Here is a 25,000-nt window from a genome sequence, read left to right as displayed (position 1 = left end):
ACTAAACAGGACGAAGAGGGATCCACCGAAGAAAACCTTTATTTTGGTTCCGAAGAAAAAGAAGATCTTTACAAAATAAATGAAACGAACAAAATCCCAGTGAATGGAAAAGAAAAAACAAAGGATGAATTCTACTTTAAAGAGACATACTATAAGGATAGCCCAGTTTACGAAGACTCTTATCTTGATAGGTATCAAGAAGAAGAACTTTGGGAATTAGAAAGTAAAGAAGATCAAAATCTTTTTTGGTTTGAAAAACCGCTTGTCACTTTTCTTTTCGACTGTAAACGATGGAATCGTCCATTTCGATATATAAAAAATGATCGATTTGAAAATCCTGTACGAAATGAAATGTCACAATATTTTTTTTTTTTTACATGTCCAAGTGATGGAAAACAAAGAATATCTTTTACATATCCACCGAGTTTATCCACTTTTTCAGAAATGATAGAACGAAAGATATCTTTGTACACGACCGAAAAACTATCCCACGAGGATAATTATTGGGTTTATACTAATGAACAAAAAAAGCACACCTTGAGCAATGAATTAATAAATCGAATAAAAACTCTAGAAAAAAAAACAGGATCCCTTGTTCTAGATGTGCTCGAGAAAAGAATCAGATTATGCAATGATGAAAATGAAAAGGAATGCTTGCCTAAAGTGTACGATCCTTTTTTGAACGGACCATATCGCGGAAAAATCACAAAATTATATTCACGTTCAATCAGGGATGATTTAATAACTTCTACAGATGCAGAGGATTCCATAGAAATAGTCTGGATAAATAAAATTCACGGTCTACTTCCTAATGATTCCCCCCCAAAAGAATTTGAATATCAAAAGAATCTCGTTGATGGAGAATTTTTCTCGACAAATAGTGGTCATTCCTTAACCTCAATTGGCGAAGTCCCCTTGGAATACCCCCCCAGTCTTAATTTGAAAAAATTGTCTTTATTGGCAGAAGAAAAAAGAATTGATTCAGAAAAGCAAGCAAAATGTTTGCAATTGATATTCGATGTAGTTACAACTGATTACAATGATCAAACAATTAGAAATAAAAATAATCAATTGATTTTTCCTGGAATAGAAGAAATCAGAAAAGAGGTTCCTCGATGGTCATACAAATTAACAGATGATTTTGAAGAACAAGAGGAAGAAAATGAAGAAGAATCAATGGAAGATCATGAAATTCGTTCAAGAAAAGCCAAACGTGTTGTAATTTATACTGATAAAGAGGAAACTACCAACGCTATTAGTAATACTAGTGATAGTGATCAAGCGGAAGAGGTGTCTTTGATACGTTACTCACAACAATCGGATTTTCGTCGGGATCTAATCAAAGGATCCATGCGTGCTCAAAGACGTAAAACAGTTACTTGGGAAATGTTTCAAGCAAATGTGCATTCGCCACTTTTTTTGGATCAAATAGACAAAACATTCTTTTTATCTTTTGATATCTCCGAAATGATGAATCTCGTTTTTAGGGGTTGGGTGGGTAGAGACTCGGAATTTGAAATTTCCGATTCTGAGGAGGAAGAGACAAAAGAAAGAGAGAAAAACAAGGAAAAGAAAGAGGAAAATGAACGTATAACAATATCAGAAACTTGGGATAGCATTATATTTGCTCAAGCAATAAGGGGTTCGATGTTAGTAACCCAATCGATTCTTAGAAAATACATTGTATTGCCTTCATTGATAATAGCTAAAAATGTTGGCCGTATGTTATTATTCCAATTCCCTGAGTGGTACGAGGATTTGAAAGATTGGAATAGAGAAATGCATGTTAAATGCACTTATAATGGTGTTCAATTATCAGAAACAGAATTTCCAAAAGATTGGTTAACGGATGGTATTCAGATAAAAATTCTATTTCCTTTCCGTCTAAAACCTTGGCGAAAATCTAAAGTACGATCCCATCATATAGATACAATGAAAAAAAAAGGAAAAAAAGACAATTTTTGTTTTTTAACAGTATGGGGAAGAGAAGCGGAACTCCCCTTCGGTTCTCCTCGAAAACAACCTTCTTTTTTTCAACCTATTTGGAAAGAGCTAAAAAACAAAATTCTAAAACTGGAAAAAACATTTTCTCTTTCTCTAGTTCTAAGAGTTTCTAAAAAAACGAGAAAAGGGTTTTTAAAGATTTCAAAAGAAAAAACAAGATGGGTTAACAAAATAGTTCTAGTTATAAAACGAATAATGAAAGAACTTGAAAAAATAATAAACCCAATTTTCTTATTTGGATTCGGGAAAGTAAAAGTATATGAATCGAACGAAAATAGAAAAGATTCTATAATCAGTAATAAGACTACCGACGAATCAACCATTCGAATTCGATCCACGAATTGGACAAAACATTCACTTATAGAGAAAAAAATAAAGGATCTTGCTGATAGGACAACCACAATCAGAAATCAAATAGAACAAATCACAAAAGACAAGAAAAAAATAGTTGTAACTCCGGGTATAAGTATTAGCCCTAATAAGACAAATTGTGCTGATAAAAATTCAGAATTGCAAAAACATATTTGGCAAATATTCAAAAGAAAAAGTACCCGATTAATACGCAAATTCTACTACTTTATCAAATATTTCATTGAAAGAATATACAGCGATATCCTTCTATGTACCATTAACAGTCTTAGGACCAATGCACAGCTTTTCCTTGAATCAACAAAAAAAATGATCAATAAATTCTTTTACCACGATGAAACAAATCAAGAAGGGATTGATCAAACAAATCAAAATACAATTCACTTTATTTCGACGATGCAAAAGGCGCTTTCTAATATTAGTAATAAGAATTCAACTATTTATTGTGACTTATCCTCTTTGTCACAAGCATATGTATTTTACACATTGTCACAAGTTCAAGTTAATAACAAGTATTACTTGAGATCTGTATTTCAATATCACGGGACCCATCTTTTTCTTAAAGATAGAATCAAGGATTATTATGGGACACGAGGACTATTTGATTACAAACCAAAGCATAAGAAAGTTGATAAGTCTGGAATGAATGAATGGAAAAACTGGTTAAAGAGTCATTATCAATACAATTTATCTCAAACTCAATGGTCTCGATTAGTACCACAAAAATGGAGAAATAGAGTCAATCAACGTTGTACAATTCAAAAAAAAGACTCAATAATATTGGATTCATATAAAAAAAACCAATTAATTCATTACGTGAAACAAAATTATTACGGAATAGACTCATGGACAGGACAAAAAGAAAAATTAAAAAAAAACTACAAATATGATCTTCTAGCACATAAATATATGAATTATGAGGATGGAGGGGACTCATATATTTATGCATCGCCATTACAAGTAAACAGAGACCCAAAAATTCCATATAATTTCAATACACAGAAAACACAGAAACCCGAATCATTTTATGCACTAGTAGGTATAGATATTAGTGATTATCTAGGAGAAGAATCTAGTCTATATGGAGAAAAAAATTTGGATAGAAAATATTTTGATTGTAGAATTCTCCGGTTTTGTTTTAGAAAAAATAGCGATATTGATACCTGGACTAATATGCATATTGGTACCAAGATTAATAAAAATACTAAAGCTGGAACTCATAATTATCCAAAAATTTATAATAAAGATATTTATCCTCTCACGATTCATCAAAAAACAAAACCATCCAATAAAAGAAAAAAACTTTTTGATTGGATGGGAATGAATAAAGAAAGGCTATATCGTCCCATATCAAATCTGGAATCTTGGTTCTTCCCAGAATTTGGACTACTTTATGATGCATATAAGCTTAAACCATGGATTATACCAATCCAATTTCTTCTTTTAAACATTCATAGAAATACCAAAATTAGTCCAAATAAAAACATCAACGGAAATGATCTTAATCTACGATCTAATAAAAAAGAATATCTTGAATTAGAGAATCAGAACCAACAAGAAAAAAAACAAATGCTAAGCCAAAGAGATCTTGGATCAGATACACAACAAGATATACAAAAACAAAAGAAAAAAGAAGATGTTGAAAAAAATTACACAGAATCAACCATTAAAAAACGTAGAAAGAAAAAACAATTAAAGAGCAAGAAGGAAGCAGAACTAGATTTTTTCCTGAAAAAATATTTCCTTTTTCAATTAAGATGGGATGATTCTTTGAATCAAAGAATGATCAACAATATCAAGGTATATTGTCTACTACTTAGACTGATAAATCTAAAGGAAATTGCTATATCCTCAATTCAAAGAGGAGAGATGCGTCTAGATGTAATGTTGATTCAAAAGGATCTATCTCTTACAGAATTGATAAAAAGGGGAATATTTATTATTGAACCGGTTCGTCTCTCTATAAAATGGGATGAAGAATTTCTTATATATCAAACCATAGGTATTTCATTGGTCAATAAGAGTAAACAACAATCTGAAACTGATAGAAGATATATAAAAAAATATCTTGATGAGAATCCTTTTGAGAAATCTATTTCACGACATAGCACTATGCTTGTGAGTGAAGATAAAAAAAATTCTTATGATTTATTTGTTCCTGAAAATATTCTATCTACTAGACGTCGTAGAGAGTTGAGAATTCTAATTTGTTTGAATTCCTGGAAGGGGAATGTTGTAGACGTAGATAGAAATCTAATCTTTTTCAATGAAAACGACATAAGGAACTGTGGACAGTTTTTGAAAAAGGACAAGCATTTTAATACAGATCCAAATAAAAACAAATTAATGAAATTAAAATTGTTTCTTTGGCCCAATTATCGATTAGAAGATTTAGCTTGTATGAATCGGTATTGGTTTGATACCCATAATGGTAGTCGTTTCAGTATGTCAAGAATACAGATGTATCCACAATTCAGAATTTATTGATGGTATATTTTATATACTATATAAAGATATAATATAGTGTAGTGTGTAGTGTGTGAGTGAGATATTCAATATACAAAGGCCGAAAGATATACACATATGTTATGTTACATTATGATACATGATACTGAATTTAATGGCTTATCAACTGAATCTAGAAATGAATCGGCAAAATCCTCTTAGGTACAATACAAAGAAATCATTCTCTTTGTTGAGTGCAGAATGTATTATACCTTTCTATCCAATCAAATTAATAAATAAAAAAAATTCAATCAAACAAATTTGATTTGGATAGAAAAAATCGTATATATAGAGTAAGAGGAAACCTTTTTTGTATATACCAGAAAATGACTGACATTATTTTTTCTGATCAGTAAAATAAAAAAAAAAAAAAAAGGGAAAACTCTTTTTTTATGGGCAAAAATTCATTTATCTCAATTATTTCGCAAGAACAAGAAGAAAAAGAAGAAAACAAAGGGTCTGTCGAATTTCAAGTAGTCAGTTTCACCAATAAGATACGAAGACTTACTTCCCATTTGGAGTTGCATAAAAAAGATTTTTCATCTCAGAGGGGTTTACGAATAATCCTGGGAAAACGTCAACGGTTGCTGGCGTATTTGTCAAAGAAAAATAGAATACGTTATAAGAATTTAATTGGTCAGTTGGATATTCGGGAACCAAAAACTCGTTAAGTTAATGCCAAGATTCGTTTGAATTTTGATTTTGACAAACCTCCTTTTATTATCGAAAGTTAACTCAAATTGCTGAAGCTGAAATTGCTTTTTGTATTTTAGTTCATTGAAAAAATATGTATATGTGATGAATTTTGAGTTTTTTTGTAGATTTAGATTTAGATAAGCGAGAAATAGAGATATGGATTCGGGGAAAAAAGATATGGCTATGAGTGGACCAACTAGAAGAAACGATCTTATGATAGTCAATATGGGTCCTCAGCACCCATCGATGCATGGTGTTCTTCGATTAATCGTTACTTTAGATGGGGAAGATGTTATTGACTGTGAACCTATACTAGGTTATTTACACAGAGGCATGGAAAAAATTGCAGAAAACCGAACAATTGTGCAATATTTACCTTATGTAACGCGTTGGGATTATCTAGCAACTATGTTTACAGAAGCAATAACTGTAAATGCTCCCGAACAATTAGGAAATATTCAAGTACCTCAAAGAGCCAGCTATATAAGAGTCATTATGTTAGAGTTAAGTCGTATAGCTTCTCACTTGTTATGGCTTGGCCCTTTTATGGCAGATATTGGTGCACAGACTCCCTTTTTCTATATTTTTAGAGAGAGAGAATTAATATATGATCTATTTGAAGCTGCTACAGGTATGCGAATGATGCATAATTATTTTCGTATTGGAGGAGTAGCTGCTGATTTACCTTATGGTTGGATAGATAAATGTTTAGATTTTTGTGATTATTTTTTAACAGGAATTGACGAATATGAAAAACTTATTACACGAAATCCCATTTTTTTGGAACGAGTGGAAGGCGTAGGTATTATTAGTGGAGAAGAAGCAATAAATTGGGGTTTGTCAGGACCCATGTTACGAGGTTCCGGAGTCTCCTGGGATCTCCGTAAAGTTGACCAATATGAATGTTATAATGAATTTGATTGGGAAGTCCAATGGCAAAAAGAAGGAGATTCTTTAGCTCGTTATTTAGTACGAATGAGTGAAATGAGGGAATCGATAAAAATTATTCAACAGGCTTTAGAAGGAATTCCAGGCGGACCTTATGAAAATTTAGAAGTCCGACGTTTTGATAGAACAAAGGATTCCGAATGGAATGATTTTGAATATAGATTCATTAGTAAAAAACCTTCGCCCAATTTTGAATTGTCAAAACAAGAACTTTATGTAAGAGTAGAAGCTCCAAAAGGAGAATTGGGCATTTTTCTGATAGGCGATCAGAACGTTTTCCCTTGGAGATGGAAAATTCGTCCTCCAGGTTTTATCAATTTACAAATTTTGCCTCAGCTAGTTAAAAAGATGAAATTGGCTGATATCATGACGATACTAGGTAGTATAGATATTATTATGGGAGAAGTTGATCGTTGAAATGATAATTGATATAAGAGAAGTGCAAACTATCAATTCTTTTTCTGTATCAGAATTTTTAAAAGAAATTTATGAACTTATATGGCTCTTTGTCCCTATTTTTGTTCTGATAGTAGGGATTGTAATAGGTGTTCTAGTAATTGTATGGTTAGAAAGAGAAATCTCTGCGGCGATACAACAGCGTATTGGACCTGAATATGCGGGGCCGTTAGGACTTCTTCAAGCTTTAGCAGACGGAACCAAACTGCTTTTTAAAGAGGATGTTCTTCCATCTAGAGGGGATAGACGTTTATTCAGTGCCGGGCCTGCAATAGCAGTCGTAGCCATTTTACTAAGTTATTTAGTAATTCCCTTTGGATCTCACCTAATTTTAGCCGATCTGAGTATAGGTGTTTTTTTATGGATCGCCATTTCGAGTATTGCTCCTATTGCGCTTCTTATGTCAGGATATGGATCAAATAATAAATATTCTTTTTTAGGTGGTCTACGAGCTGCTGCTCAATCAATTAGTTATGAAATACCATTAACTCTATGTGTCTTATCAATCTCTCTACGTGTGATTCGTAAAATAGGAACTTTTTATTGATTTGATTGAAAGGTTTAATTAAATTTTTCTTTTTCTTACGAATTAAAATAAAGTTCACTGAGTTAAACTAGATAGTCATATGAGTCAAATAAAACAGCTTTTGAATTCGCAGTAATAAAAAAATTCTCATTCCCTATGTACAAGAGGAAAATACAAAAGGTAGTGTAAATAGTTTATCCCAAGATTTAGAGTTGTTTTCAGGTCTTGTCTTGAAGCGGATACAGAAGATCTACCATATAGCCTTGTATACAATATCGGAGATCAATCAAAAATGAGTGGACAGGTAGGAACACCAAGATACACAAAAGATTAGTAATAGAGATTATGTAGGATTTCAAAACAAAAGAGATATTTATACATAAAATGAATCAAAAAGGACTTTAAGTTGGTAGAAATTTTAAAGTAGTACTTCCTTAAGATTCCGATCTAGAGTATGCTCCTATTCACTGATTAAAGAAATGACTATCAAGAACGAATTAATTCTCTTTTTTTTTTATTTTATAGCACCCCCTTTTTTTAGAAGCCAGAACAGGAACAAAAGAAATAAAAAAGAATACCCATTTTGTATCTAATTATTTGTTTTTTGTAATAAAAAAAGATAGGTCGAACTGTCTAGTGACAAAAAAAATAAGTATTTTATTAAAATTGCAATAATAAATTATTACTGAAGAGAGAAATTTTTTAATTTTAAGAGAATGAGATCAATTCCGAAGTGCTTATTCAAGCAAATAGAATTCCCTCGGTCCAATTTTGTGCTGTAAATGAATCTTTATTATATTTATTTATTACCCAGTAGAGAATATATTTTAATACTGCAAAAATATTATGACCGTAGAGGAGCCGTATGAAATGAAAGTTTCATGTACGGTTCTGGAATAGCGATGAAAACAGTGATGTTATCGTCGACTATAATTATCTAACAGTTTAAGTACAGTTGATATAGTTGAAGCACAGTCAAAATATGGCTTTTGGGGTTGGAATTTGTGGCGTCAACCAATAGGGTTTATAGTTTTTTTAATATCTTCTCTGGCAGAATGTGAGAGATTACCTTTTGATTTACCAGAAGCAGAAGAAGAATTAGTAGCAGGTTATCAAACTGAATATTCAGGCATAAAATATGGTTTGTTTTATGTTGCTTCTTACCTAAATTTATTAGTTTCTGCATTATTTGTAACAGTTCTTTACTTAGGTGGATGGAATTTCTCGCTTCCGTCGATAGTTTTTCCTGAATTTTTTCTAATGAATAAAATTTTTGCAATAACAATTGGTATTTTTATCACATTAGCTAAAGCCTTTTTGTTCCTCTTTATTTCTATCGCAACAAGATGGACTTTACCGAGGCTGAGAATGGACCAACTATTAAATCTTGGATGGAAATTTCTTTTACCTATTTCTCTTGGGAATCTATTATTGACAACTTCTTACCAACTTGTTTCACTCTAATTTAAGTAAATATTAGACTAAGATAACCCTTTTTTAGATTACTAACCTCCATCAAACAAGACAAGAGAAAAAAATATTAACTTTAAATTTCATGGATATTTACGATATGTTTCCTATGGTGACTGGATTCATGAATTATGGCCAACAAACAGTACGAGCTGCAAGGTATATCGGTCAAGGTTTTATGATTACCTTATCTCATACAAATCGGTTACCTGTAACTATTCAATATCCTTATGAAAAATCAATCACCTCAGAGCGTTTCCGAGGTCGAATACATTTCGAATTCGATAAATGTATCGCTTGTGAAGTCTGTGTTCGTGTATGTCCTATAAATCTACCTGTTGTAGATTGGAAATTGGAAACAAATATTAAAAAGAAACAATTGCTTAATTATAGTATTGATTTCGGGGTATGTATATTTTGTGGGAATTGTGTTGAGTATTGTCCAACAAACTGTTTATCGATGACTGAGGAATATGAACTTTCTGCTTATGATCGCCACGAATTGAATTATAATCAAATTGCATTGGGTCGTTTACCAATATCTATAATGGGAGATTACTCCATTCAACCTATTATGAATTCAATGCCAATTAACAAAATAGACAAGGATAATCCTCTTGATTGAGGGACGATTAAACCTGAATACGATTTTTTTTGCTATTTCATATTTGAGATATTTTACAGAGATTTTAGTATATATATATTAAAAATTTCATAGAGATAGTTTTTATATATAAATAAATAACTTTTATATCTAAATAAATAACAAAAAAATGACAATAAAATTGAATAATATAAATTTAATTGAAAAAAACTAATAGACAAAAAAAGATTTTCATATATACACACAATCCACAATTAATACTGGATTAAGATTTAATCCAATTGTAACATATACAGAACAAAAAAAGAATAACTTTTTTCCTGGATTATTCGAAAAGGTCATAAAGAATTTCAACTTATATATCTATCTATTTTATACATTATACATAATGGATTTAACTGGACCAATACATGATATTCTTGTAGTATTTCTCGGATTAGTTCTTATATTAGGGGGTCTCGGAGTAGTTTTATTTACCAATACAATTTATTCTGCCTTTTCTTTGGGATTGGTTCTTATTTGCGTATCTCTATTCTATATTTTATTGAACTCCTATTTTGTAGCTGCTGCACAGCTGCTTATTTATGTGGGGGCTATAAATGTGTTAATCTTATTTGCTGTAATGTTTATGAAAGGCTCAGAATATTCCAATGATTTACGTCTTTGGACTGTGGGAGATGGGGTTACTGCCCTGGTTTGTACCTGTATTCTTTTTTTACTAATTAATACTATTTCAGATACATCATGGTACGGGATTCTTTGGACTACAAAATCAAACCACATTATAGAACAGGACCTTATAAGTAATGTTCAACAGATTGGAATTCATTTATCAACAGATTTTTTTCTTCCATTTGAACTAATTTCTATAATTCTTTTAGTTGCCTTAATAGGTGCAATTACTATGGCTCGTCAAAATTAGTAATATTAGATATTCGTCTTCTTTTATGCTAAATTTGATTTTAAGAGTCTTATATATGATCAAATTTATCATATCATATATTTTATAAATATGATATTTAACTAACTACTATTTCATTTTATTTTTGATTTTATTTTTTTTTTTTGTAAATACTTTAGTTTTTTTGTAGATTTTGTCCTGAAATTAAATTGTTACTCGATGAAATTTTCCATTCTATAAAAAATTTTAACCAGTTGAATTCTTTGTTGAAATCAATTGAGATTCAGAAGGAGTTAGTCAATGATGGTTGAGCATGTACTTTTTTTGAGTGCATATTTGTTTTCTCTTGGTATTTATGGATTGATAACAAGTCGAAACATGGTTAGAGCACTTATGTGTCTTGAGCTGATACTAAATTCCGTTAATATCAATCTTGTCACATTTTCGGATTTATTTGATAGTCGACAATTAAAAGGAGATATTTTCTCCATTTTTGTTATAGCTATTGCAGCGGCTGAAGCAGCTATTGGTCTAGCTATTGTCTCATCGATCTATCGTAACAGAAACTCAACACGTATTAATCAATCCAATTTGTTGAATAAATAGTCTTATCTTGTAATGGTATACTAGACCTAAATTGTCATCACTAATTGTCGAAATACATACTAATTCTATTTCTATCTAGTCATTTTTTATACAAAATAGACACACTTATTACTTAATTATACACTTTTCACTCATTACAGAAATATATCTTCAATAAACAGAAAAAGACCTTATAAACTCCAAAAAAATCCAATTAAAAATCTATTAATTTATTATATACTTTTTAGATAAATCGATAAAGTAGAAGGTATAAATTTCTTTTAACTCTAGTTCTAATATAATGTCTAATTCATGTATAATTATACGTTGGTAATATGAATAATAAGAAAATTAAATTAGATCTAAGATGACAAAAAAGACTGGCTAATATAGTAACTAGACATAATAGAGTAAACTGACAAAAATAATATAATAAATAAAAACTAATAAAAAAGAATAAGTACAGTACAATAGAAGTAAATGAAAAATTCAATGAAATGAATACTAGATAGTGCTTAATTAGGACTAACAAATCTCACTAACACTTATTCTAACATCCATATTCTTGGTTATCATTTTATTTTAATTAGTTCATATTAGTATGTAAAATAGATGTATGATTTGCATTATTCTGTTTGCTCAAAAATAAATCAAAGTCTCTTGGACCTTTTCTTATGAACAGATCCAGAAGTATATGAATTAGAAAAAAATTCTGGTAAACCACTGATTCGTCTGGTGTCTACAATGTATTTATTTACTGTTGATTTTGTCAGAACCAGATCGAAATTTTTTATGTTCAAAACGGGAGCTTATAGATCCAATGTCACATTCAGTCAAAATTTATGATACGTGTATAGGATGTACTCAATGTGTCCGTGCCTGCCCTACAGATGTTTTGGAAATGATACCTTGGGATGGCTGTAAATCTAAGCAAATTGCTTCCGCTCCAAGAACTGAAGACTGTGTAGGTTGTAAGAGATGTGAATCCGCTTGTCCAACAGATTTTTTGAGTGTCCGGGTTTATTTAGGAAGTGAGACAACTCGGAGTATGGCACTAGCTTACTAATACGTTAGAACAAAAAAAATCCACTTCAATCATTTGATTCCTCTTTACTTACTGACAAAAACCCGTACTCAATAAAATCAAATTATTGAGTACGGGTTTTTCTGTTCTGGTCAAAGCGTATCTTGTCTTTACCACGAGTTATTTTCCTTGGTTAACACTAATTGTTGTTTTTCCTATATTTGCGGGCTGTTTCATTTTTCTTCTCCCGCATAGAGGAAATAAGGTAGTTCGTTGGTATACCATGTGTATATGTTTATTAGAACTCCTTATAATGACCTATGTATTCTGTTATCATTTTCAATTGGACGATCCATTAATCCAAATTGAAGATGATTTTAAATGGATAAATGTTTTTGATTTTCATTGGAGACTCGGAATTGATGGACTTTCGATAGGACCTATTTTACTTACAGGATTTATCACTACTTTAGCTACTTTAGCGGCTTGGCCAGTCACTCGAGATTCCAGATTGTTTCATTTCCTGATGTTAGCAATGTATAGCGGTCAAATAGGATCATTTGCTTCCCGAGACCTTTTACTTTTTTTTATGATGTGGGAGTTAGAATTAATTCCAGTTTATTTACTTTTATGCATGTGGGGGGGGAAAAAACGTCTGTATTCAGCTACAAAGTTTATTTTATATACTGCTGGGGGTTCTATTTTTCTTTTAATAGGAGTTTTAGGTATGGGTTTATATGGCTCCAATGAACCCACTTTAAATTTTGAAACATTAGCTAATCAATCATATCCCCTAGCATTAGAAATACTCTTATATTTTGGGTTCCTTATTGCTTTTGCTGTCAAATTACCAATAATACCCCTACATACATGGTTACCTGATACACATGGGGAAGCACATTACAGTACATGTATGCTTCTAGCCGGAATCTTATTAAAAATGGGAGCATATGGCTTGATTCGTATTAATATGGAATTCTTATCCCATGCTCATTCTCTATTTTCACCATGGTTGGTAATTGTCGGAACTATACAAATAATTTATGCGGCTTTAACCTCTTTCGGTCAACGAAATTTAAAAAAGAGAATAGCCTATTCTTCCGTATCTCACATGGGGTTCATAATTATAGGTATTGGTTCGTTAACCAACACAGGGCTTAACGGAGCTATTTTACAATTACTCTCCCATGGATTTATTGGTGCTGCCCTTTTTTTCTTGGGGGGAACAAGTTGTGACAGAATACGACTTGTTTATCTTGACGAAATGGGAGGAATTTCTATCCCAATGCCAAAAATTTTTACTATGTTTAGTAGTTTCTCAATGGCTTCTCTTGCATTGCCCGGAATGAGTGGTTTTGTTGCGGAATTAATAGTATTTTTGGGAATAATTAGTAGTCAAAAATATCTTTTAATGACAAAAATACTAATTACTTTTGTTATGGCAATTGGAATCATATTAACTCCTATTTATTTATTATCTATGTTACGGCAGATGTTCTATGGATACAAATTATTCAATCTTTCAAACTCTATTTTTGTAGACTCTGGCCCACGAGAACTCTTTGTTTCAATCTGTGTATTTCTACCCGTACTAGCGATTGGTCTCTATCCTGATTTAGTAATTTCCTTATCTGTTGATAAGGTGCAAGAAATTGTATCCAATTATTACTATCGATAGTTTTCAGGACTAAAATAAAAAAAGGGCAAAGTCATTCTCATCTCAGAAGTTAATTAGAATTGATTGTAATAGCATTATTACATTACACATTTTTTTGAGAACCTTTAGAGTAAAAAAAGGTTCTCAAAAAAAAAAATGACACAAAAAGAAGTTATTTGGTTGTGGACGAATTTTTTTTGATTAAATTTCAATTCACAGCTAACTTAATATGAATGAACCATAACTATGTAGTCCGATTCCTAATAAATTAACCCCAAAATAGCATATCCAAATTATAAAAAATCCTATGGAAGCAACTATTGCGGAATTCGTACCTTGCCAATTTTTGGTTGTTCTAGTGTGTGAATAAATCGCGTATATTGTCCAAGTAATAAATGCCCAAGTTTCTTTAGGGTCCCAATTCCAATAAGATCCCCATGCTTCATTAGCCCATACTGCACCAGATAGAATCCCTATTGTTAAAAAAGTAAACCCGATACTAATAACACGAGAACTCCAATAATCCAATCTTTCTAGTAATTGATATTTGTAATAATTTTTAAAAGAAGAAAAAGAAGTAGTTTTTTTTAGATTTTGAGTCAAAGTTAAACAGTCCATCTGATCAAAATTTGATGACCCAATTACTAAATTCTGGTTTTCAACAACGATTTTTATATTTTTTCGAAAAGTGATTACTAGAAGAGCAATTGAAAATAAAGATCCAACTAAAAGAGCTGCATAACTTAACAACATCATACTTACATGCATCATTAACCAATGGGATCGTAGAGCAGGGACTAATATGGCTGATTGGTGCATTTCTGTTGAAAGACCTGAAGTGGCAAAAGCTTGAGTAAAAATCGCGCTGGGTGTGGTTATTGCACTTAAAAATTTTGCATTTTGATGATTCCATATTTTAGGAATCATATGAATTATAGCGAAACTCCACGAAAGGAACATTAAGGATTCATATAAATTACTTAATGGAAAATGGCCTGAATAAATCCACCGAATTATTAATAATCCCGTTATCGAGAAAAAGGTAGCTATCATACCCTTTTCCAATGAATCCGATAATCCGGGAATTTCATGAACGAAAAAGCTCATTAACTGAATAATAATTACTATAGAAATGATTGAAAAAGAGATATGAGTTAATATATGTTCTAAAGTTACAAATATCATAAAAAAGAGCGTCCAATTACATTGCAGAATTAAAATCAAGAATTCAATCTAAATAAATTATAGATCTTATAATTTAATTATCTAGCATGACATGCCGCCACTCGGACTCGAACCGAGATGCTCTAGCACTGCTTCCTAAGAGCAGCGTGTCTACCATTTCACCATGGCGGCTTGCTTGAAATAATAATAGCTTATGTATCTCGAATCGTCGAGATTAATTAAAAGATCTAAGTTTAAATCGACAGTAATTACACTTAGAGTTTTGTAAATAGTGAAATATTGCAAATAAATTTATTAGTAATACTAGTTTTTTTGTTTGACTTAAACTAGATCAAAAAGAAGTTTCAATTTCTCTTGTACATGTACTTTTGACTTAGATAAAATTAATAGTTTAAATTTTTTTTGTTTAGTTTTTCTAAAAATTGAGTAAGCCCAACTAAAACTAACACGATTGAAATTCTAAAAAATAAATCAAACTTATTTATTATCTAAGAAAATACACTTTAAACAAAACAAATAAAAGAAAAAATAGAAAAAAAGAATGTTTAGAACCACGCCACTCTAGTTAGAGTAGAAATAGAAAAAGTCTTTTCTTATATTAACTAGATCATAACAATTTGTTCATCCATATTTAAGAATTTTAAACAAAACTTAATTTAATTAGACTTAAACAGAGTTAAGTGCTATTAGAAAATAAAAGAAAAGTGGCAATTATTTGACCCATCTAAATTTAGATTAGTCTAAAGCTTTATTACTTGTTTGTCGTACAAAAAAACTTTTTGACTGTCCTGTTGAGATCGATTTAGCTAAAGAAAAAGCTTTTAGCGCAGCCACATAGGCTTTTTTCTTCCAAATACTTTTACGAATACGTTTTTTTGAAATAGAAGTGCGTTTTTTTGGGACTGCCATTCAACAAAAAGTTAATTATTTTTATCATTGGATGTGAAAGACATCTATTTTTCAAAAAAGAGATATAGTTTTTGAATTATCTCTAAATTTTTGAACTTATTGCATAGAAAAAAAGTCATAAGATATAAATTCTACATACAGAACAACAAATCTTCTAGTTATTTTGTGGATATTACATACTAAAAAATTTTATTTAATACTCATTATAAGTGTTCTTATTTTTTTTTATGTTTTTCGTCTCTTTATTAGCTACAATTAAATTACTATCTTCTTAATAAAGAAAGATCAAAGAGTTTAAAACGAATATTTTGTTTTGCTTTACTACTTTCTTTATAGTATAAGCCGTTACTTTAATTAGTAATAGTCTTTGACTATCCACTGATTATTATTATATAACCAACAATTTCCTATTATCTATTAGTTCATCAAGTTGAGAGTGACCATACATTTTTAACATAAATTTGTTGTTAAACAAGAGAGTTTAGATAGAGAAGTTTAAGTAATATCTTTTTTTTTTGTTATCTTATTGCAGCTCAAACAATCAAATTCTTAGTTATAACATTCTGTTTATTATAAAATAAGTTTTATAATTGAATTTGAATTCAATGAAGGAGTTCCACATTAATTAATTAAATTAGATAATTACTTAACTATAATAATAAAGTTTCCTTTTTTAAAGACTCATTTTAGTCGTGGATGCGGATATGAACTCAGTGAGCCTCTGTATAACTTAAAATATTAATGAAGTAATAATTTAAATCTAGTTATTTGGCCATTTCATTGAATTAAGGGAATTGTTTTTGAATTATTCCAAATAATAGATGGGATAAATCAGATTTATTAAGAATTCACTTTTTGAGTTTTTCATAATTAATTTTTGTACTGATTTATTTCTTTTATTCTTGTTCCTTTCGAAAGAGATAAGAGTTGGTGAATTGGAAACTATTAAATTATAAAAAAACTTTTAAATTTGCTTTCTTATGGAACATACATATCAATATGCCTGGATAATACCTCTACTTCCACTACCTATTACTATGCTTATAGGAGTTGGACTTCTGCTTTTTCCAAGAGCAACAAAAAACAATCGTCGTATGTGGGCTTTTCCTAGTATTTTACTCCTAAGTATAGGGCTTATTTTTTCGGCCAATCTGGCCTTTCAACAAATAAATGGAAGTTTTATTTATCAATATCTATGGTCTTGGACCATCAATAATGATTTTTCCTTAGAGTTTGGCTACTTTATTGATCCACTTACTTCCATTATGTTAATTTTAATCACTACTGTTGGAATTATGGTTCTTATCTATAGTGATAATTATATGTCTCATGATCAGGGATATTTGAGGTTTTTTGCTTATCTGAGTTTTTTTAATGCTTCAATGTTGGGCTTAGTTACTAGTTCTAATTTGATACAAATTTATATTTTTTGGGAATTGGTAGGAATGTGTTCATATTTATTAATTGGGTTTTGGTTCACCCGACCAAGTGCAGCAAGTGCTTGCCAAAAAGCTTTTATAACCAATCGTGTAGGGGATTTTGGTTTGTTATTAGGAATTTTAGGTTTTTATTGGATAACGGGAAGTTTCGAATTTCGTGATTTGTTTGAAATATTTAATAAGCTCAATCATCAGGAAAATTCTTTATTTCCAACTCTGTGTGCCTTTCTATTATTCCTTGGTGCAATTGCTAAATCCGCACAATTCCCTCTTCATGTATGGTTACCCGATGCTATGGAGGGTCCTACTCCGATTTCCGCTCTTATACATGCTGCTACTATGGTAGCTGCGGGAATTTTTCTTGTGGCTAGACTTCTTCCTCTTTTTATAGGCATACCTTATATAATGAATCTTATTTCATGTATAGGTGTAATAACACTACTATTAGGAGCAACTTTGGCTCTTGCTCAAAGAGATATTAAAAGAAGTTTAGCCTATTCTACAATGTCTCAATTGGGTTATATTATGTTAGCCCTAGGACTAGGATCTTATAGAGCTGCTTTATTTCATTTAATAACTCATGCGTATTCTAAAGCATTATTATTTTTGGGCTCTGGATCTATTATTCATTCAATGGAACCTCTTGTTGGATATTCACCTGAAAAAAGCCAGAATATGGTTCTTATGGGTGGTTTAACAAGATATATTCCAATTACAAGAACTACATTTTTATTAGGTACACTTTCTCTTTGTGGTGTTCCACCTCTGGCTTGTTTTTGGTCTAAAGATGAAATTCTTAGTGAAACTTGGCTATATTCACCCACTTTCGCAGTAATAGCTTATTTTACAGCAGGACTTACAGCCTTTTATATGTTTCGGGTCTACTTACTTACCTTTGAGGGGAATTTGCATGTTCATTTTCAAAATTACAGTGGAACTCAAAATACTTCAGCCTATTCGATATCCCTATGGGGAAAAGCAGAACCTAAATCAGTAAATGTCCTTTTCTCAAAAATCAAGACTTATAATGAAAATCAAAATAGTTTGTTTTTTCCTAAAACTGCAGATCCAAATGTAATAAATCAAAAGGGATACTTTACTACTCCTTTTTTCAAAAAAAGTAATTCTATGTATCCTCATGAAGCCGATAATACTATGTTATTTCCTTTGCTTATATTGGTACTATTTACTTTCTTCATTGGAGGAATTGGAATCCCTTTAGGTGAATCAGAAACAGACTTGAATTTATTATCCAAATGGTTAGCTCCATCACAAAATCTTTTACATCCAAATTCAGAAGCGTCCATAGATTTATATGAATTTTTTACAAATGCAAGTTTTTCAGTAGGTATATCTTTTGGAGGAATATCTTTAGCATCCCTTTTTTACGGATCTCCTTATTCACCTTTGCAAAATTTAGAATTAATGAATTCATTTCTAAAAATAGCCACTAAAACAAAAAGACTCTCTTTGGACAAAATTGCCAATGCTGTATACAATTGGTCCTATAATCGCGGTTATATCGATTTATTCTATACAAACATAGTCATTCACAATGTCAGAAAATTAGCTAAATTCACTTATTTTTGGGATCGATACATAATTGATGGCATTATAAACGGTGTTGGCGTTGTGAGTTTCTTTGGAGGTGAAGCACTCAAATATTTATTAGGAGCAGGGCGAATCTCATTCTATCTCTTTTTCTCTTTATCTTCTATATTAATATTAATTTCTGTCTTCTTTTTGAGTTTATAAGCTAAGATTTTTTTTATAAAAAGACACTAAAAAAAATATATATATATATAGATAAACTACTATTTATATATATATATATGCTACTATTTCTCGCTTATCTAAATCTAAATCTACAAAAAAACTCAAAATTCATCACATATACATATTTTTTCAATGAACTAAAATACAAAAAGCAATTTCAGCTTCAGCAATTTGAGTTAACTTTCGATAATAAAAGGAGGTTTGTCAAAATCAAAATTCAAACGAATCTTGGCATTAACTTAACGAGTTTTTGGTTCCCGAATATCCAACTGACCAATTAAATTCTTATAACGTATTCTATTTTTCTTTGACAAATACGCCAGCAACCGTTGACGTTTTCCCAGGATTATTCGTAAACCCCTCTGAGATGAAAAATCTTTTTTATGCAACTCCAAATGGGAAGTAAGTCTTCGTATCTTATTGGTGAAACTGACTACTTGAAATTCGACAGACCCTTTGTTTTCTTCTTTTTCTTCTTGTTCTTGCGAAATAATTGAGATAAATGAATTTTTGCCCATAAAAAAAGAGTTTTCCCTTTTTTTTTTTTTTTTATTTTACTGATCAGAAAAAATAATGTCAGTCATTTTCTGGTATATACAAAAAAGGTTTCCTCTTACTCTATATATACGATTTTTTCTATCCAAATCAAATTTGTTTGATTGAATTTTTTTTATTTATTAATTTGATTGGATAGAAAGGTATAATACATTCTGCACTCAACAAAGAGAATGATTTCTTTGTATTGTACCTAAGAGGATTTTGCCGATTCATTTCTAGATTCAGTTGATAAGCCATTAAATTCAGTATCATGTATCATAATGTAACATAACATATGTGTATATCTTTCGGCCTTTGTATATTGAATATCTCACTCACACACTACACACTACACTATATTATATCTTTATATAGTATATAAAATATACCATCAATAAATTCTGAATTGTGGATACATCTGTATTCTTGACATACTGAAACGACTACCATTATGGGTATCAAACCAATACCGATTCATACAAGCTAAATCTTCTAATCGATAATTGGGCCAAAGAAACAATTTTAATTTCATTAATTTGTTTTTATTTGGATCTGTATTAAAATGCTTGTCCTTTTTCAAAAACTGTCCACAGTTCCTTATGTCGTTTTCATTGAAAAAGATTAGATTTCTATCTACGTCTACAACATTCCCCTTCCAGGAATTCAAACAAATTAGAATTCTCAACTCTCTACGACGTCTAGTAGATAGAATATTTTCAGGAACAAATAAATCATAAGAATTTTTTTTATCTTCACTCACAAGCATAGTGCTATGTCGTGAAATAGATTTCTCAAAAGGATTCTCATCAAGATATTTTTTTATATATCTTCTATCAGTTTCAGATTGTTGTTTACTCTTATTGACCAATGAAATACCTATGGTTTGATATATAAGAAATTCTTCATCCCATTTTATAGAGAGACGAACCGGTTCAATAATAAATATTCCCCTTTTTATCAATTCTGTAAGAGATAGATCCTTTTGAATCAACATTACATCTAGACGCATCTCTCCTCTTTGAATTGAGGATATAGCAATTTCCTTTAGATTTATCAGTCTAAGTAGTAGACAATATACCTTGATATTGTTGATCATTCTTTGATTCAAAGAATCATCCCATCTTAATTGAAAAAGGAAATATTTTTTCAGGAAAAAATCTAGTTCTGCTTCCTTCTTGCTCTTTAATTGTTTTTTCTTTCTACGTTTTTTAATGGTTGATTCTGTGTAATTTTTTTCAACATCTTCTTTTTTCTTTTGTTTTTGTATATCTTGTTGTGTATCTGATCCAAGATCTCTTTGGCTTAGCATTTGTTTTTTTTCTTGTTGGTTCTGATTCTCTAATTCAAGATATTCTTTTTTATTAGATCGTAGATTAAGATCATTTCCGTTGATGTTTTTATTTGGACTAATTTTGGTATTTCTATGAATGTTTAAAAGAAGAAATTGGATTGGTATAATCCATGGTTTAAGCTTATATGCATCATAAAGTAGTCCAAATTCTGGGAAGAACCAAGATTCCAGATTTGATATGGGACGATATAGCCTTTCTTTATTCATTCCCATCCAATCAAAAAGTTTTTTTCTTTTATTGGATGGTTTTGTTTTTTGATGAATCGTGAGAGGATAAATATCTTTATTATAAATTTTTGGATAATTATGAGTTCCAGCTTTAGTATTTTTATTAATCTTGGTACCAATATGCATATTAGTCCAGGTATCAATATCGCTATTTTTTCTAAAACAAAACCGGAGAATTCTACAATCAAAATATTTTCTATCCAAATTTTTTTCTCCATATAGACTAGATTCTTCTCCTAGATAATCACTAATATCTATACCTACTAGTGCATAAAATGATTCGGGTTTCTGTGTTTTCTGTGTATTGAAATTATATGGAATTTTTGGGTCTCTGTTTACTTGTAATGGCGATGCATAAATATATGAGTCCCCTCCATCCTCATAATTCATATATTTATGTGCTAGAAGATCATATTTGTAGTTTTTTTTTAATTTTTCTTTTTGTCCTGTCCATGAGTCTATTCCGTAATAATTTTGTTTCACGTAATGAATTAATTGGTTTTTTTTATATGAATCCAATATTATTGAGTCTTTTTTTTGAATTGTACAACGTTGATTGACTCTATTTCTCCATTTTTGTGGTACTAATCGAGACCATTGAGTTTGAGATAAATTGTATTGATAATGACTCTTTAACCAGTTTTTCCATTCATTCATTCCAGACTTATCAACTTTCTTATGCTTTGGTTTGTAATCAAATAGTCCTCGTGTCCCATAATAATCCTTGATTCTATCTTTAAGAAAAAGATGGGTCCCGTGATATTGAAATACAGATCTCAAGTAATACTTGTTATTAACTTGAACTTGTGACAATGTGTAAAATACATATGCTTGTGACAAAGAGGATAAGTCACAATAAATAGTTGAATTCTTATTACTAATATTAGAAAGCGCCTTTTGCATCGTCGAAATAAAGTGAATTGTATTTTGATTTGTTTGATCAATCCCTTCTTGATTTGTTTCATCGTGGTAAAAGAATTTATTGATCATTTTTTTTGTTGATTCAAGGAAAAGCTGTGCATTGGTCCTAAGACTGTTAATGGTACATAGAAGGATATCGCTGTATATTCTTTCAATGAAATATTTGATAAAGTAGTAGAATTTGCGTATTAATCGGGTACTTTTTCTTTTGAATATTTGCCAAATATGTTTTTGCAATTCTGAATTTTTATCAGCACAATTTGTCTTATTAGGGCTAATACTTATACCCGGAGTTACAACTATTTTTTTCTTGTCTTTTGTGATTTGTTCTATTTGATTTCTGATTGTGGTTGTCCTATCAGCAAGATCCTTTATTTTTTTCTCTATAAGTGAATGTTTTGTCCAATTCGTGGATCGAATTCGAATGGTTGATTCGTCGGTAGTCTTATTACTGATTATAGAATCTTTTCTATTTTCGTTCGATTCATATACTTTTACTTTCCCGAATCCAAATAAGAAAATTGGGTTTATTATTTTTTCAAGTTCTTTCATTATTCGTTTTATAACTAGAACTATTTTGTTAACCCATCTTGTTTTTTCTTTTGAAATCTTTAAAAACCCTTTTCTCGTTTTTTTAGAAACTCTTAGAACTAGAGAAAGAGAAAATGTTTTTTCCAGTTTTAGAATTTTGTTTTTTAGCTCTTTCCAAATAGGTTGAAAAAAAGAAGGTTGTTTTCGAGGAGAACCGAAGGGGAGTTCCGCTTCTCTTCCCCATACTGTTAAAAAACAAAAATTGTCTTTTTTTCCTTTTTTTTTCATTGTATCTATATGATGGGATCGTACTTTAGATTTTCGCCAAGGTTTTAGACGGAAAGGAAATAGAATTTTTATCTGAATACCATCCGTTAACCAATCTTTTGGAAATTCTGTTTCTGATAATTGAACACCATTATAAGTGCATTTAACATGCATTTCTCTATTCCAATCTTTCAAATCCTCGTACCACTCAGGGAATTGGAATAATAACATACGGCCAACATTTTTAGCTATTATCAATGAAGGCAATACAATGTATTTTCTAAGAATCGATTGGGTTACTAACATCGAACCCCTTATTGCTTGAGCAAATATAATGCTATCCCAAGTTTCTGATATTGTTATACGTTCATTTTCCTCTTTCTTTTCCTTGTTTTTCTCTCTTTCTTTTGTCTCTTCCTCCTCAGAATCGGAAATTTCAAATTCCGAGTCTCTACCCACCCAACCCCTAAAAACGAGATTCATCATTTCGGAGATATCAAAAGATAAAAAGAATGTTTTGTCTATTTGATCCAAAAAAAGTGGCGAATGCACATTTGCTTGAAACATTTCCCAAGTAACTGTTTTACGTCTTTGAGCACGCATGGATCCTTTGATTAGATCCCGACGAAAATCCGATTGTTGTGAGTAACGTATCAAAGACACCTCTTCCGCTTGATCACTATCACTAGTATTACTAATAGCGTTGGTAGTTTCCTCTTTATCAGTATAAATTACAACACGTTTGGCTTTTCTTGAACGAATTTCATGATCTTCCATTGATTCTTCTTCATTTTCTTCCTCTTGTTCTTCAAAATCATCTGTTAATTTGTATGACCATCGAGGAACCTCTTTTCTGATTTCTTCTATTCCAGGAAAAATCAATTGATTATTTTTATTTCTAATTGTTTGATCATTGTAATCAGTTGTAACTACATCGAATATCAATTGCAAACATTTTGCTTGCTTTTCTGAATCAATTCTTTTTTCTTCTGCCAATAAAGACAATTTTTTCAAATTAAGACTGGGGGGGTATTCCAAGGGGACTTCGCCAATTGAGGTTAAGGAATGACCACTATTTGTCGAGAAAAATTCTCCATCAACGAGATTCTTTTGATATTCAAATTCTTTTGGGGGGGAATCATTAGGAAGTAGACCGTGAATTTTATTTATCCAGACTATTTCTATGGAATCCTCTGCATCTGTAGAAGTTATTAAATCATCCCTGATTGAACGTGAATATAATTTTGTGATTTTTCCGCGATATGGTCCGTTCAAAAAAGGATCGTACACTTTAGGCAAGCATTCCTTTTCATTTTCATCATTGCATAATCTGATTCTTTTCTCGAGCACATCTAGAACAAGGGATCCTGTTTTTTTTTCTAGAGTTTTTATTCGATTTATTAATTCATTGCTCAAGGTGTGCTTTTTTTGTTCATTAGTATAAACCCAATAATTATCCTCGTGGGATAGTTTTTCGGTCGTGTACAAAGATATCTTTCGTTCTATCATTTCTGAAAAAGTGGATAAACTCGGTGGATATGTAAAAGATATTCTTTGTTTTCCATCACTTGGACATGTAAAAAAAAAAAAATATTGTGACATTTCATTTCGTACAGGATTTTCAAATCGATCATTTTTTATATATCGAAATGGACGATTCCATCGTTTACAGTCGAAAAGAAAAGTGACAAGCGGTTTTTCAAACCAAAAAAGATTTTGATCTTCTTTACTTTCTAATTCCCAAAGTTCTTCTTCTTGATACCTATCAAGATAAGAGTCTTCGTAAACTGGGCTATCCTTATAGTATGTCTCTTTAAAGTAGAATTCATCCTTTGTTTTTTCTTTTCCATTCACTGGGATTTTGTTCGTTTCATTTATTTTGTAAAGATCTTCTTTTTCTTCGGAACCAAAATAAAGGTTTTCTTCGGTGGATCCCTCTTCGTCCTGTTTAGTTTCTTTTGGTTCCGAAGTTATTTCTATGTCGCTTTCTTGCTCATTTTCCTCGCTTTCCTCTGTTTCTGAGGTTTCCTTCAGTTTTTTAGTAATAATAGGTAAAGGCATTCTGCCTAAATAGTATACACAAGTAATAAAAAAGAGAATACTAAAGATTC

The 25,000-nt window shown here is 30.7% G+C and overlaps 14 protein-coding genes and 1 non-coding gene across 15 annotated transcripts in view, besides 3 other annotated features; 10 read left to right on the top strand and 5 right to left on the bottom strand. All coding sequences in view use genetic code 11, as the record gives it.

The window, feature by feature from the left end:
- The window catches only part of ycf1 (hypothetical chloroplast RF19), a 5,727-nt gene extending 867 nt beyond the window's left edge, over positions 1 to 4,860 (top strand). Inside the window, exon 1 of the mRNA in view lies at positions 1 to 4,860. This exon is cut by the window's left edge and continues 867 nt beyond it. Coding sequence (YP_004770005.1) covers positions 1 to 4,860 — 4,860 coding nt within the window.
- Positions 1 to 5,726: part of a repeat region (repeat IRb) that runs on past the window's edge.
- Positions 5,271 to 5,549, top strand: rps15 (ribosomal protein S15). Its single transcript has one exon. It carries the CDS (start codon positions 5,271 to 5,273, stop codon positions 5,547 to 5,549), a length of 279 nt encoding a protein of 92 aa, YP_004770004.1.
- Positions 5,727 to 19,118: a sequence feature (small single copy region (SSC)).
- ndhH (NADH-plastoquinone oxidoreductase subunit 7) lies at positions 5,752 to 6,939 on the top strand. The gene has a single exon. It carries the CDS (start codon positions 5,752 to 5,754, stop codon positions 6,937 to 6,939), a length of 1,188 nt encoding a protein of 395 aa, YP_004770003.1.
- Positions 6,941 to 8,968, top strand: ndhA (NADH-plastoquinone oxidoreductase subunit 1). The gene is made up of 2 exons: positions 6,941 to 7,492; positions 8,438 to 8,968. The coding sequence occupies exons 1-2, from the start codon at positions 6,941 to 6,943 to the stop codon at positions 8,966 to 8,968; spliced, it is 1,083 nt and encodes a 360-aa protein (YP_004770002.1).
- On the top strand, positions 9,075 to 9,599 carry ndhI (NADH-plastoquinone oxidoreductase subunit I). Its single transcript has one exon. It carries the CDS (start codon positions 9,075 to 9,077, stop codon positions 9,597 to 9,599), a length of 525 nt encoding a protein of 174 aa, YP_004770001.1.
- On the top strand, positions 9,967 to 10,500 carry ndhG (NADH-plastoquinone oxidoreductase subunit 6). Its single transcript has one exon. It carries the CDS (start codon positions 9,967 to 9,969, stop codon positions 10,498 to 10,500), a length of 534 nt encoding a protein of 177 aa, YP_004770000.1.
- On the top strand, positions 10,780 to 11,085 carry ndhE (NADH-plastoquinone oxidoreductase subunit 4L). Its single transcript has one exon. It carries the CDS (start codon positions 10,780 to 10,782, stop codon positions 11,083 to 11,085), a length of 306 nt encoding a protein of 101 aa, YP_004769999.1.
- On the top strand, positions 11,885 to 12,130 carry psaC (photosystem I subunit VII). Its single transcript has one exon. It carries the CDS (start codon positions 11,885 to 11,887, stop codon positions 12,128 to 12,130), a length of 246 nt encoding a protein of 81 aa, YP_004769998.1.
- Positions 12,372 to 13,766, top strand: ndhD (NADH-plastoquinone oxidoreductase subunit 4). Its single transcript has one exon. The coding sequence runs from the start codon at positions 12,372 to 12,374 to the stop codon at positions 13,764 to 13,766; it is 1,395 nt and encodes a 464-aa protein (YP_004769997.1).
- ccsA (cytochrome c heme attachment protein) lies at positions 13,965 to 14,930 on the bottom strand. Its single transcript has one exon. It carries the CDS (start codon positions 14,928 to 14,930, stop codon positions 13,965 to 13,967), a length of 966 nt encoding a protein of 321 aa, YP_004769996.1.
- Positions 15,023 to 15,101, bottom strand: trnL-UAG. The gene has a single exon. It is a non-coding gene; the product is annotated as a tRNA-Leu (tRNA).
- rpl32 (ribosomal protein L32) lies at positions 15,666 to 15,839 on the bottom strand. Its single transcript has one exon. It carries the CDS (start codon positions 15,837 to 15,839, stop codon positions 15,666 to 15,668), a length of 174 nt encoding a protein of 57 aa, YP_004769995.1.
- Positions 16,820 to 19,033, top strand: ndhF (NADH-plastoquinone oxidoreductase subunit 5). The gene has a single exon. The coding sequence runs from the start codon at positions 16,820 to 16,822 to the stop codon at positions 19,031 to 19,033; it is 2,214 nt and encodes a 737-aa protein (YP_004769994.1).
- Positions 19,117 to 25,000: part of a repeat region (repeat IRa) that runs on past the window's edge.
- rps15 (ribosomal protein S15) lies at positions 19,294 to 19,572 on the bottom strand. Its single transcript has one exon. It carries the CDS (start codon positions 19,570 to 19,572, stop codon positions 19,294 to 19,296), a length of 279 nt encoding a protein of 92 aa, YP_004769993.1.
- ycf1 (hypothetical chloroplast RF19) overlaps positions 19,983 to 25,000 on the bottom strand; it is a 5,727-nt gene continuing 709 nt past the window's right edge. Inside the window, exon 1 of the mRNA in view lies at positions 19,983 to 25,000. This exon is cut by the window's right edge and continues 709 nt beyond it. Coding sequence (YP_004769992.1) covers positions 19,983 to 25,000 — 5,018 coding nt within the window.

This window comes from Wolffia australiana, chloroplast (genome assembly GCF_029677425.1).
Source record: "Wolffia australiana chloroplast, complete genome".
NCBI lineage: Eukaryota > Viridiplantae > Streptophyta > Magnoliopsida > Alismatales > Araceae > Wolffia > Wolffia australiana.
The sequence above is the reverse complement of the archived record's forward strand: the minus strand, read 5'-3'. Positions and strand labels throughout refer to the sequence as shown.